This window comes from Sturnira hondurensis, unplaced genomic scaffold (assembly GCF_014824575.4).
Source record: "Sturnira hondurensis isolate 20B ecotype Veracruz unplaced genomic scaffold, ASM1482457v3 Scaffold0021490, whole genome shotgun sequence".
NCBI classification, from domain to species: domain Eukaryota; kingdom Metazoa; phylum Chordata; class Mammalia; order Chiroptera; family Phyllostomidae; genus Sturnira; species Sturnira hondurensis.
The window spans coordinates 1,765,303-1,777,387 of NW_028094121.1; the positions used below are offsets into that span (position 1 = coordinate 1,765,303).

Consider the following 12,085-nt stretch of genomic DNA (forward strand, 5'->3'; position numbering starts at 1 on the left):
CTTGCCACCCTTCCCACAGCCCCCACAGACACGGTGAGCACCTTCGCCTCCCCCCCGCCCCTCCCACTGCAGCCCTGCAAACCTGCTCCCACCCTCTCACACCAGACTCCTTGCACCCTCAGGCTCACATTCCCGTCCTGCTGAGCATCCACCACTCACTGGCTGCGCGGCGGTGCACAGGCCAAACCTCTGAGCTTCAGTGCCCCTTTCTGTATAACGGGGCAATGATAGCACCTACTCCTAGGGCTCTTGCAGGGATTAAATGAAGTAGTACTTGGAGAACATTTGGCACAGTACCTGCTATAGATTAGAGCATGACTCTTAGTCCTCCGAGAGAACTCTGAGCACAGAGCCTGGCTCCTGGCAAGTGCGCTGTTGTCAGAGGTCCCTGGGCCTGCCGCCTGTCTGGGGCTCCTGAGGAAAGGCACTGCCAGTCTGGTCGATTTGCTCTTACAGGCCCCGTGTGCCACCCCCAGCCCTCCCCAACATCCCTTCCTCAAGGCTCAAACCAGTGCCTCACTGAGGAGGATAAGGACCACAAAAGCACAGCAAGCCCTTTATTTTCCCAGCACTTAGTAATTAGGCAGCACTTGATGTGGGGAGGCAGGGGCAGCCCTGCCAGGTGGGCAAGTTCAGGTGATCATTGTCATTCTACATGGACAGAGGCTGGAGGCTCAGAGAGGTCGAGTCACCCGCCTGGGGCCACACAACTTCCAGGAAGCAGAAGGGGGAACTGAACCCCGGCCTTCTCACTCCTCCGGTCCAGGACTCCTTTAACGGAGGGCAAGTCCTGATTCTGACTCACCCTGCCCACCCCAAAACCTCCCTCCCTAATCTTGGCAAGAGCCCCGCCTGGGCTGCTTCCCGCTGCAGTCCCAGCCAGGCAGGCCCCAAGGGTCAGGAGTAGGCAGTGGAGACTAACCAGCCCAGCCCTCCAGTCCTTCCATTCCCACCCAGACTCCTCCCACTCTGGCCCCAGAGCGCAGGTGGGAGGAGGCAGGATGGCGCCCAGACTCTGGGATTTCACGCATCGGTGAAATTTTCAAAAACACTTTGGGGACTGCGTAAGGTTATCAACTCTTTATTTTGCCAAGTAAGGATGTTTTGAAAAAAAAAAAACCTCCTGGCCCCATCACTTCCTAAAACAAAGGACATAATATCAGAGTCAAAGACAGTCCTGTAAATGGAATAAAATTAGCTTGATGAAAAACTCATCTTGTTGTCCCTATTTCCCTTGGTTTTGCCTTAGGTCACTGAAAACTGCCTGCTGATGTGTGAGTCTTATTTGGAGCTTGGATTCAATTCCTGGCTCCACCACGAACAAGCTGTGTCTTTTGGTACACATCACTTCCCCTCTGCGCCTCAGAGTCCCGTCTGGGAAATGGGAACAATAATAGTGCCTGCCCCAGAGCGGCAGTGGGAGAACTCGACGGCCTAGTGTTGGCAGAACAGGGGCTCCTGGGGAGGGATCAGTCGCACTCTGGGTCCCGGCCAGTGGTGCTTCCCGTTCTGGCTCTGCAGATCCTGAGGGGAAGAGGGTAGGGGCCGAGAGTTCCACCTCAAAGCCCTTGTTCTAACACTCAGGACAAAAACTGTGAGCGCTGCCAGCACATGGAGGACTTAGGGGTCCTTTCTCCAATTTCTCTCTAGTTGGCAAAACCACTCTCATCCTTAAAACCTGGCCTCAATGCCACCTTCATTTCCTGGCTCAGCAAACAGTCAGTGATTATCAACCACGTGCCAGGCACAGTGCTCGGCCCTGCCCCACCCCCACGCCGGCCTCGCCACCCGATGTGGAAGAGTGCAGAAGAACACACAGGGGCGAGTGAGCCGAGCTCTGCGGACTCCGAGGGCCCCCAGTGCAGCCTAGAGTGTGGGCGGCCAGGGAGTGATTCCAGAGAGGGCTGATGCTCAAACTGGGATTTGAAGGATGAATAGGAGTTCACTAGATGCCTGGGTGGGTGGGAGGGGCAGGAGTTGAAGGCAAAAGGGAAAGCACCCGGAGCATTAAACGGTACATTTGGGGACACCACAAGTTGCTTCTTAGGTAAAGAGCAAAAGATGCTTGAGGGAGGGTGGTCCTGACTTGGGCACTGGGGGTGGGGGAGTCGCCGCGGGGGCGGAGGGCGGACGGTAGGTTTGGAGGGAGATGCTGAGTTGAGGGAGGTGGGGGCGGAGGTGAGACATCTGCAGGCAGCTGCACAGGAAGCTCAGGGAGGAAACTGCGGAGGGGGCGGCTGTTATCACAGAGGTGACCCCCCCCATATCACAGGGGTGTACAAGAACCCCCTCCACGGCAACTGTGCACAGAAAGGAGGACCCAGGGCAGAGCCAGGGGCAGAAAGGGTGGGCAGAGCTGCCAACAGAACTGAGTGGAAAAAGCCGAAGACGGAAGCTGACCAGAGTTGAGGGAAGAGCACGTTGGAGAATGCGGAGCCCAGCGGGCTCAGAGCTCAGGAGGTGCTCGGGCAGCTCCTGGAGCTGCATCCTGGGTTCCAATCCCATCCCCACAGCTTATTAGCTATGTTAACCTTGGACCCTAATTCCCCAATCTGTAAAACAGGGCTACTTTATTTTTTAATAAAAAAGGAGGCCAAAGGGCCTGTGGAAGGGGATGTCCCGGGGCTGAGCCTCCCTCCTTCTGCCAACAGGCCACACTCTCCTGTCCCTCCCGGCAGACTGCCACCAATCCCCAGGGGCGGGAGAACTGGATGAGTGAAGGAAGGCAGAGGCGCTCCTTCCCTCTGAGATAGGGGTGGAGGTGGGAGGCGCCTCTCCTGGGTTCTCAGCTACTCCAGCATGAGGAAGGGAGGTGGAGAAGACCCATCTGTGCTGTGTCCTTGGGCAACCAGGGCCTTTGTCCTGGCCTCAGTTTTCCCATCTGNGACGGTAGGTTTGGAGGGAGATGCTGAGTTGAGGGAGGGGGGGGCGGAGGTGAGACATCTGCAGGCAGCTGCACAGGAAGCTCAGGGAGGAAACTGCGGAGGGGGCGGCTGTTATCACAGAGGTGACCCCCCCCCATATCACAGGGGTGTACAAGAACCCCCTCCACGGCAACTGTGCACAGAAAGGAGGACCCAGGGCAGAGCCAGGGGCAGAAAGGGTGGGCAGAGCTGCCAACAGAACTGAGTGGAAAAAGCCGAAGACGGAAGCTGACCAGAGTTGAGGGAAGAGCACGTTGGAGAATGCAGAGCCCAGCGGGCTCAGAGCTCAGGAGGTGCTCGGGCAGCTCCTGGAGCTGCATCCTGGGTTCCAATCCCATCCCCACAGCTTATTAGCTATGTTAACCTTGGACCCTAATTCCCCAATCTGTAAAACAGGGCTACTTTATTTTTTAATAAAAAAGGAGGCCAAAGGGCCTGTGGAAGGGGATGTCCCGGGGCTGAGCCTCCCTCCTTCTGCCAACAGGCCACACTCTCCTGTCCCTCCCGGCAGACTGCCACCAATCCCCAGGGGCGGGAGAACTGGATGAGTGAAGGAAGGCAGAGGCGCTCCTTCCCTCTGAGATAGGGGTGGAGGTGGGAGGCGCCTCTCCTGGGTTCTCAGCTACTCCAGCATGAGGAAGGGAGGTGGAGAAGACCCATCTGTGCTGTGTCCTTGGGCAACCAGGGCCTTTGTCCTGGCCTCAGTTTTCCCATCTGTGAAATGAAGCCATGGACCTGCTTCAGCCCAGAGGCCCTTGTGGCTCAGAGGCTCTGCAGCAGGATGAGCGGAGAAAGGGTGAGGGAAGAGAGGCCTGTTCCTGACCTTCAGGCTGCCCCTCGGGAGGATGCCCCATGGGGGTCTGGGTCCCCATTGTGCCCAGAGACCAGTCCCTCTGGAAGAGGGTGGCAGCCAGGCCAAGGGGGGTAGGAGCAGAGGCTCTGAGGTTGTGCTGACAAAGCTGTTCCTTCTCCCCTCCATTTCTCCCTGCCCCCTCCTCTCCCAGGGGACAGCCGAGCCCAGCAAAAAATAAACCCAAAGACGGTGACCTGGACGGGCTGAGGCTCCCAGGGAGGAGCGACAGGGAAGGAAGGGTGGAGAAGCAGCAGCCTGTGACCACCCACCCCCAAAAGCCGAGTGTCCCTGATCTGATCCCGTTCCCCACCCCCAGGCTCTATCTACTGCCCATCCTTCCTATTGTAAGGGAATGACGCCACTTGCTCCACAGGGGCAATTATCAGAGTACATCTCACCCAGTCCACCTAGACATGGGTCCCCAAGTTTTGGAAAGAGCACCCCAGGGAACCTCCACCTCCTGGTTATTGGGCAGTCCCTCCTGCTGCCTAAACTCATCCCTTTGGCTTCTGTGGGAACCACAGTCCATTTATTTCCAGCAAGCTGTCCCCTGTCCTACCAGCCTGGCCTAGATGTCCAAGGAGTCTCAGAAGAAAGTGCCCTGGATTTTCCTGCAGGGGCTGGGCTTGGGCCCAGAGACCCCGCTCCTCCCACTACTGCCTGAATCTCCAGGAGGGAGGGAAGAGAGAAGGAATTGCTGAGTTCCCCGCTGCCTTTGCCTCCCTCCCTCCCTCAGGCTCTGCCCACGGATTCCCAGCCCAATTAGTCTGCCGCCCGGGGGCTGCCCCTCCTTCCTCACCCGCCAGGTGCCAAGCCCCAGGGCACACAGATCCTGCCCTAGGGACAGAGTTGCCCAGAAAGCCTGGAGTCTTAGGGAGTGATTTCTGGGGGACCCAGGGGTCTGCCTCGAACACCCTCTCCCTAGCCCCTCAGAGTTGGGGGTGGGGGCATGCGGCCCTCTGAGTGCCCTTTTAAATATTGCCCAGTCTTCTGAGGAACCAAGGAAGAAGGTGCTGAAAGAAGAACTCCCTCCCCCAACCCTACAACACTCAGGGTTCTGCCCTGGCTGGTGTAGCTCAGCAGATTGAGTGCAGGCCTGCGAACGAGAGGATCGCAGTTCGATTCCCAGTCAGGGCCCATGCCTGGGTTGCAGGCCAGTTCCCGGTTCCTGGCGGGGGACGCACGAGAGGCAACCATACATTGATATTTCTCTTCCTCTCTCCTTCTCTTCCTCTCTAAAGATAAATAAATAGGCCTGGCTGGTGTAGCTCAGTGGATTGAGCTCGGGCCTGCGAACCACACGATCGCGGTTCGATTCCCAGTTAGGCCACATGCCTGGGCTGCAGGCCAGTTCCCAGCAGGGGACTCATAAGAAGCAACCATACATTGATATTTCTCTCCTTCTCTCCTTCCCTTCCTCTCTAAAGACAAATAAATAAAATCTTTAAAAATTAAAAAAAAAAGATAAATAAATAAAATCTTAAACAAAACCCCTCAGGGTTCTGAGAGATCGTCTCTTCCCATTCATCCAGAGTCCTTCTCTGTGAGGGGCGGCCCCAGTGTCCACCTCCCTGTTCAGCCCCGTTTTACAGAGGCGGATAGCGAGGCCAGGGGTTGGGGTGGAGGAGGTGTGGGTACCTTTCCAGTAAGCGCCGGGACTGAGACCTCTAAACCTCTTTGGGGATTCCCTGTCCCCATTCCCCGGGATGATATGCTGGGACAGAGTGAGAGACCACCCTCTTCTCCCAGGGACCTCTGGCTGGGCCCGAGCACCTCCCTGGGGCCAGGCTAGCTGCACGGTTTGACAACAAGCCCACACCTGGGCCTCACAGTGACTCTCACATGTACCTTCCTCCCCAAGTACCCACCGACACACTTACACCTACACCCCGACTCTCTGTGAGTCCCTGGGAGAGAAGGCAGGAGGGGGCCAGTGGTCCGGGCAGGCCCAGCAGCCTCCTCACTGGGCCCTCCCCCTCTCCCCGCAGGGCCCACATATGGTCTACTTCCCTCTGCAAGCCGCGCCCCCCCCCCCAACCACAGGCCTGGCACACAATGGATGCTCTTTAATTATAGTTGTCATGTGAAGGAAGGAACGCATGAGTAAGGTCCTAGAGACTCAGGTTGGAGTCCTGGTGCCACCATTCACTAGCTGTGTGACCTTGGGCAAGGACCCCTCACCGGCCTCCCTTCCCTCAAGTGTGAAATGAGGGTAATCGTAATCAGGCCCGCCTACAGAATGACCGGGGGGGTCGGGTGAGGGAGCAGCAGTGAGAGGCTCAGCATGGACACGGTGCATTCTAGATGCTCCTCAGAAGTCCACAGAGATGCACCTGTCCTCCGGCTCCGTGCGGAGAGCTGTGCGCCCTGCAACACAGGCAAACACGACACCGGCTCTCCGCACACCCAGACACACCTCACTGTGCTGAGCCAAAGATAGCGATCTGACATCCCCCCGGGGAGGGAATGGCGGTAATAACAACATCATGACAACGGTGATGTGGTGAATACGTGTGCCCAGCATGGCATCAGGTGGTGGAACTCACTTAGCCCTGACAACCCTAGAGGCAGCTATTATTATTCCCGTGTTTCCGATGAGAAAACAGAAGCTCAGAGGGGGTAAGTCTCCTGCCCAAGGACACGTAACTTAGAACCAGAAATGGGCCAAGTCTGCCAGACTCAGACCCCATGCTCTTAACCCCTGTCGGGACAGTCTCTGGAGAAATGGCAAGCCCTCCTCTTCCTCCTCTCCAGCCCCACAACTCCCACTCGAGGGGGCATAAGGAGGAGCTGCCCCCAGGTCAGACACGCAGAATTCCCTGCTGGGGCCCCTAGCCCACGAGAGGGCCAAAGACCCACACCGGTGCAGGGGAGGAAGGGATGTGCGAACACTTTCAGCCAGGGGTGCTCCCTGCATGGCCTCCCTCTCCGGGCAGGGAAAGGGGCAGGGCCTTAGGGACCTGCAGAGCCTTCTTCTCTCCCTGCTCCCAGGCGGTTTCAGCTCCCTTGTCTGGCTCAGAGAACCTTAAATTAATCACCCACTCAAAGTGCTGCCATCAGCCCAAGAATAATCATCTCTTAAAACACTCCTGGCTCCAACATTCTGAGAATAGAGGCTTCTGCAGCAATAGGGGTTGAAGTCAGACATTCAGCAGGGCTTCTTCCTCAATGCAAAGAGCGAATGTGCTGTGGAGTGGGGTGACTGACCTTGGGAGGTCTAACCTGTTCCGTGACCCCCAAAGTAGAACTCAGGGAGGAGGAAGCAAAGGGTGTAAGGCCAGGGAGAGGGCTAGAGGGCTGGCAGGATGGGTCCCTCATCTCACCCCTTCTTACAAAGACAGGACAAAAGGACAGGGGCTGGAAAACAGCAGCAGGGAACATCTGGGTCACACACCAAGACTTTCCCCATTACAAGGCCAAGGTCTTGGAGCATCAGTCTTCCCTACCAGCTGGGGTAAGGGAAAATATTATCCAGAGTCCTGATCTGGGATGCTGAAGGCCTGGGTTCCTGGCCCAATTCTACCTTGGACCCGCCAGGTATGACCTCAGCCAAGTGTCTGCCCCTTTCTGCCCCACGGCGTACCCACCAGCCCACCACAGGGCTAGACAGGATCTCTGAGGGCCCTTCGGGACAAGCAAAGGCCAGCAAAGTTCTAGAGTCAGCCACCCTGCTCCCACATGGTCCGAAGCTGCTCTCCAAGGGATGCGCAAACACACAGACCCGTAAGGGCAGCCCTGTAGTGGGGATAGGTGGAGGTAACGTGCTCAAGGAATGTTCCGCCCTAGAGGTCCAGGCTGGGCCCACAGCCCAGGTGTGCACCTGTGATGTCAGTGAAGAGGTGGGAGCAGCTGTGCATTAGATTTCTTTTCGTTGGGGGTGTGCCACTTGCGCCTTTTCCACACTTGCGAACGTGTGTGTCCAAGCCGCAGTGAGTACGTGCATGAGACAGACTGACAGGGGTGTAGCAGGGATACACGTGTGTGCAAAGCCATGCACAGCAGAAGTGTGATTGCATTGGGTGAAGTTGGGCAGTCTCCACTCAACTCCACAAAATCCCACCACCGCCCACCTCCTGCTGCCTGTGCGCTATGTGCTGGGGACAGAGAGCCGGATGTACAGGAGGAGCCTGAGGGTGGGGCCCGGCTGAAGCTGAGGTCCAGGAGAAAGACCACTACAGGTCAGACCTGGTTCTGGGCTGTGGCTCCTCCATCCTCACCGGGTGGCCTCTCCTGAGCTTGCTTCCTCGCCTGCAAATGAGGAGAACGGTGCCCGCCTCGCCCCGGGTCAAAAGACACATGAGAGTGGTTTGTAGAGAGCACTCAGCACAGGCTCAGCACGGAGCTGACGTGCCTTGCATGACCCGAAATTGCAGTTCAACCCCAAGACCCAACCCAGGCGGCCGCAGGGTCCTGGACAGGGCCTCAGGAGTCTTCCGGTCTGGTCCTGGGTCTGCCATTGATTTACTATGCGACTTTGGTCCCCAGAGCCTCATTTTTCTCATAAGCAAAGTGGGGCCATCAACTATGAGGACCTGCTGGTCAGGGAGACCTGAGGGTTGCTGGTACCCTTTGCTGGGACTGTTTCCGATCCTGGTGACATTCTTCTTCAGATGGGAACCCCTCTTCTGGGGAAGCTGGGTGGGGGCCGGAGCTAGATGTCCGAGGGCCCAGGAGCAGCAGGCACCTCGTCTCCTCCCATTCCCACAGCTTCTGCCCCCAGGGACAAGGCTGAGGGAGGATGTTTACAGAGCGTAAACCTTCACATAGAGAAAGTCGGCTGCACCCCTGGGGGCTGGGAGCAGCAGCGTTGTACTGGGGCTCAAGGAAGGTGGGGACAGATGGGGCTCTGCTCTGTCCCAGTCCCTTCCAGCCTTCTGACTTCCAAAAGGGAAGCTGCTGGTGGGGTAGGGTGGGGGGGAGGCCTGTGACAGGGGGCATCAGTTTGAGCATTCCTCCAAAGGCTCAAAAAGCATCGTGGGCAGTGATGTGCTCTTTCTCAAAATTCAGAGGGCAGGACCTGTGAAGGGTTGAGGGCTGAAATCAGGGCCCGGGACATGGAAGGAAGTAGGGGCTGGTGAGGCCCTAACTCGAAGATGTGAGCTCGGAGAGGGGCCAGCAAGCCCTCATTCTAGATCTCAAGGAGGAGAAGACAGGAGTCAGCGGTTCGCACTTCCCAGAGCCACAGCTCTTGGCAGGAGAGGCGGGATCGGGGCTCGTCCTCTGGGCAGTCTCCCACACCTCAGGGCCAGAAAAGGTGCAGCTTCCGCCCGGGGCCCAGTGGGAGCTGGCTGGCAGGTGTGAGAGAGGTGTCTGCTGGGGTGGCTGGACCCCGCTCACCCCAATTCCCTCCTTCCTGAGCCCTCCTCTTCCAGGCTTTTCTGCTGGGCTCTGGGAAGGGGGTCAGCTAACTGTGCACACTGGGCTCCCCTCATTTGGGCTGCCTCTGAGGGTCACGGGGGAAGAGGGGAGGATTTAACTAAAAGTGCCCCAGTAGGACTGAAAGTCCAAAAGCAGGAAGCACTTCCTGGCTCACCCAAGACCCTGCCGAAAGCGGCTGAGAAACCCCACATCTGGAGCTCCGGAAGAACAGGAGAGGCCTCCGGTGTGGCCCCCTTGCCCAAACCCAGTGATAACATCCAACCCTCACGCTCCAACAGGCTCTTGCATTTCACCAAGCTATTCCCCACCCATTACCTCATCCAAGAGGGAGCCCAGGGTTGGGGTTTTGACGACTTGGATGGCCTAGAGATATAAAGCTCAGAGAGGCCCAGTGATCAACCCAACATCACACAGCATGCCAGAGGCAGGGCTCCTGACCCCTCAGCCTCCTCTGATCACCAGTGGATGACCAAAACCATGAGATCACAGCACATGCCCTCCCCCACAGCTCCTGAGAAATGCCTCAGCCTTGGGCTCCTGGGGACAAGTGGTCAGAACTAGCATGCCCCTGGCCAGGGCATTCCTGGCATCCAGTAAGGCAGGATGTGGGGCAAAGGTACCAGCAGATTTAGCTCCTAGAGAGGAAGGAGAGGCCCTTCCAGAGGAGGTGAAGACAGTCGCTGGCCAGGGAACACAAGGCGGGGCCTTCACTTTCTTGTGAGAGCTGAGAGACTAGATCGGAAGACTAAGCCCCCGACCTCAGAGCCCTGTTGGCTTGCCCAGGCTCAGCCATGGCTTGGAAACGTCACCTCCGAGAGAGCCCATGGAGGGTGAAGCTGCTCCCCGCGGAGTACCACCCCTCCCTTGGGCACCCCAGGCTTCAATGTGGGCAAGGGCACCAAAATGCCGGCACTCTTATCAGCAGTCCCTTCCCCTCACCCCCAACCCCATCATCCCTTGCACCCCAGCAGAGAACCTCCATCCCCCAACAGCTCTCAGCCGCAAAAACATTCACCTGAGGCCTCCCGGTGGGCAGTGGGGGCCAGGCTACTCCTAACTGTTGACCCTGACCCTAAGTGTACCATCACGTCCTCTGTAATCTTACTCTCTGCTGGGGTCTGTGCACAAAGTCACGGCTGCTACCCCAGGAGCTCGTTGGCTGAGGGTAAGCCACCTTTACCCTCCCTGGGGACAAGGGGCTCCTTGGCCAGCATTTCTCTCCCCATCGCCTTTGAAATTCTGCGAGCCCAGTTAGGGCAGGACAGAGGTGGGCGAGCAGGGACAGGAAGGGAGACAAACCAAAAGATGATGGAAACAGACAAGTAGAAGAGTAAGACAGGTGAATCAGTGAATAGACAGATGGACAGAGAGGCACACAGACAGATATGTGGACAGGTCCACAGGAGGAGGGAAACGGACAAGGAAAAGGGCTGCGGGACAGTTAGGTGGAGAGATGAATGGACAGGCCAGTTCTCACACAGGTGGAAAGTCAGTCTGGCAAAGGGACAGCCAGGCAGGCGGCAGAGCTGTCAGACAGTAGGTGGAGAGGCAAAGGGACCACCCAGGAGACCCCAAGACCAAAGGGTCCTTCTCTGGGGGGCAGCAAGAAGGAATTAACACCAGCACATTTTCCAGGAACCAGAGGTCTCTAACCGAGAGTTCCGGAGCCAGGCCTGGCCCTTCAACTGATATCCGAGGGCCTCTCATGTTCCCGTCTGGGCCAGGCCTTCCCCCAAGACAGAGCTCTGGGCTGCCAAAATTCACTCTTTACATCCAAGAGGGGTCAGTGTTTTTGAAAGTTGGAGGAGCCTAGTGAGCGGGGGCTGGTGCACAGCGTCAGTGTTTCCAAACCAACCCCTCTCCTCTTTCTTTTTTCCCCTGGGGTGCCCAGAGCCAGGCCTGGTGAAGCGGCCAGCGAGTTGGGCAGGCTAGGCAGCCCGCTGCTGCCGCTGGCAACTTGAAGGTGGAGGGGAGACTGAGTGAAGACTCAAATAAGACAGACAGCACACAAGTGTCAGAGCTCAGGGGGCTCCCTGGGACCCCAAACACCTACAACGGGGAGCCTGCCCTGGGCTGGGGTGGAGACTTTCCCTGGAGAGGGTCATCTGCAAGGGGAGCCCAGGTGGGAGCCCAACATAGTGACAGAGCTGGGGAGAACGTGACAGAAAGTGTGTGGGGGCCAAAGGGCCCCCTTTGTATGCGGGACACAGGGAGACGGAGGTGAGAATGAGGAAAGGGGAGCCCCACTGTAGTGGCTCCAGACTGCAGAGAGGATGGGGGACAAGAAGCTGGATGCCGGGAGCATCTGGGACAGAGGAGCAGGGGTTGGAGGTCAGGATGGAAATAAGGAGTTGAGGTGGGAGAGGTCAGAAGCGAGTCAAAGTAGGGGTCAAGGCTTGGAGACTGAGGGTGAGGGTCAGGGTCAGGCTGGGGCTATCAGTCATCTAACTCAGGCCTGAGGGAGAAAAGATGAGGGTCGGCCGTGGGGATGGGGAGCAGGAGGCGGAGCCAGGGCTCGGCGGCTGACCCGACCCAGGGTAGCCTAGGCTCCTGCAGGCGCCGCGGGAGGCGGGAGCATCGGGCCTGGCCAGGAGTGCGGGGGGTCGCAAACTCACATGAAGGCGTGGTAGACGAAGGCCCAGCCGCGAGGTCGTTCCAGCACGTTGTAGACCCAGTTCTGCAGGCGGCGGTAGCGCTTGTGAGCGGTGGAGGAGCGCTGGCCACAGGCGGAGCCCGAGCCGGAGCCCGGCCCCGGGAGGGGTGCACCCGGAGGCAGGGGGCTGCCCAGGAGGCCCAGGCGGCGCGGGGAGCCGCCCCCGCCCGCCTCGCCCTGCTCGCTTTGTACCGCCGTAAGAGCCACCAGCTCGGCGCGGGGGGCGTCTGCAGGCGGGGGCGCCAGGCCGAGGCGGCGCGGGGGGGCCTCGGCCAT

General features: G+C 58.3%; 1 protein-coding gene across 2 annotated transcripts in view; it reads right to left on the reverse strand.

Moving 5' to 3' along the window:
- The window catches only part of KCNQ4 (potassium voltage-gated channel subfamily Q member 4), a 57,716-nt gene extending 45,631 nt beyond the window's left edge, over positions 1-12,085 (reverse strand). For both annotated transcript variants that reach the window (XM_037032583.1, XM_037032581.1), the window contains exon 1: positions 11,772-12,085. In XM_037032583.1, coding sequence (XP_036888478.1) covers positions 11,772-12,085 — 314 coding nt within the window. The remainder of the gene's footprint in view (positions 1-11,771) is intronic.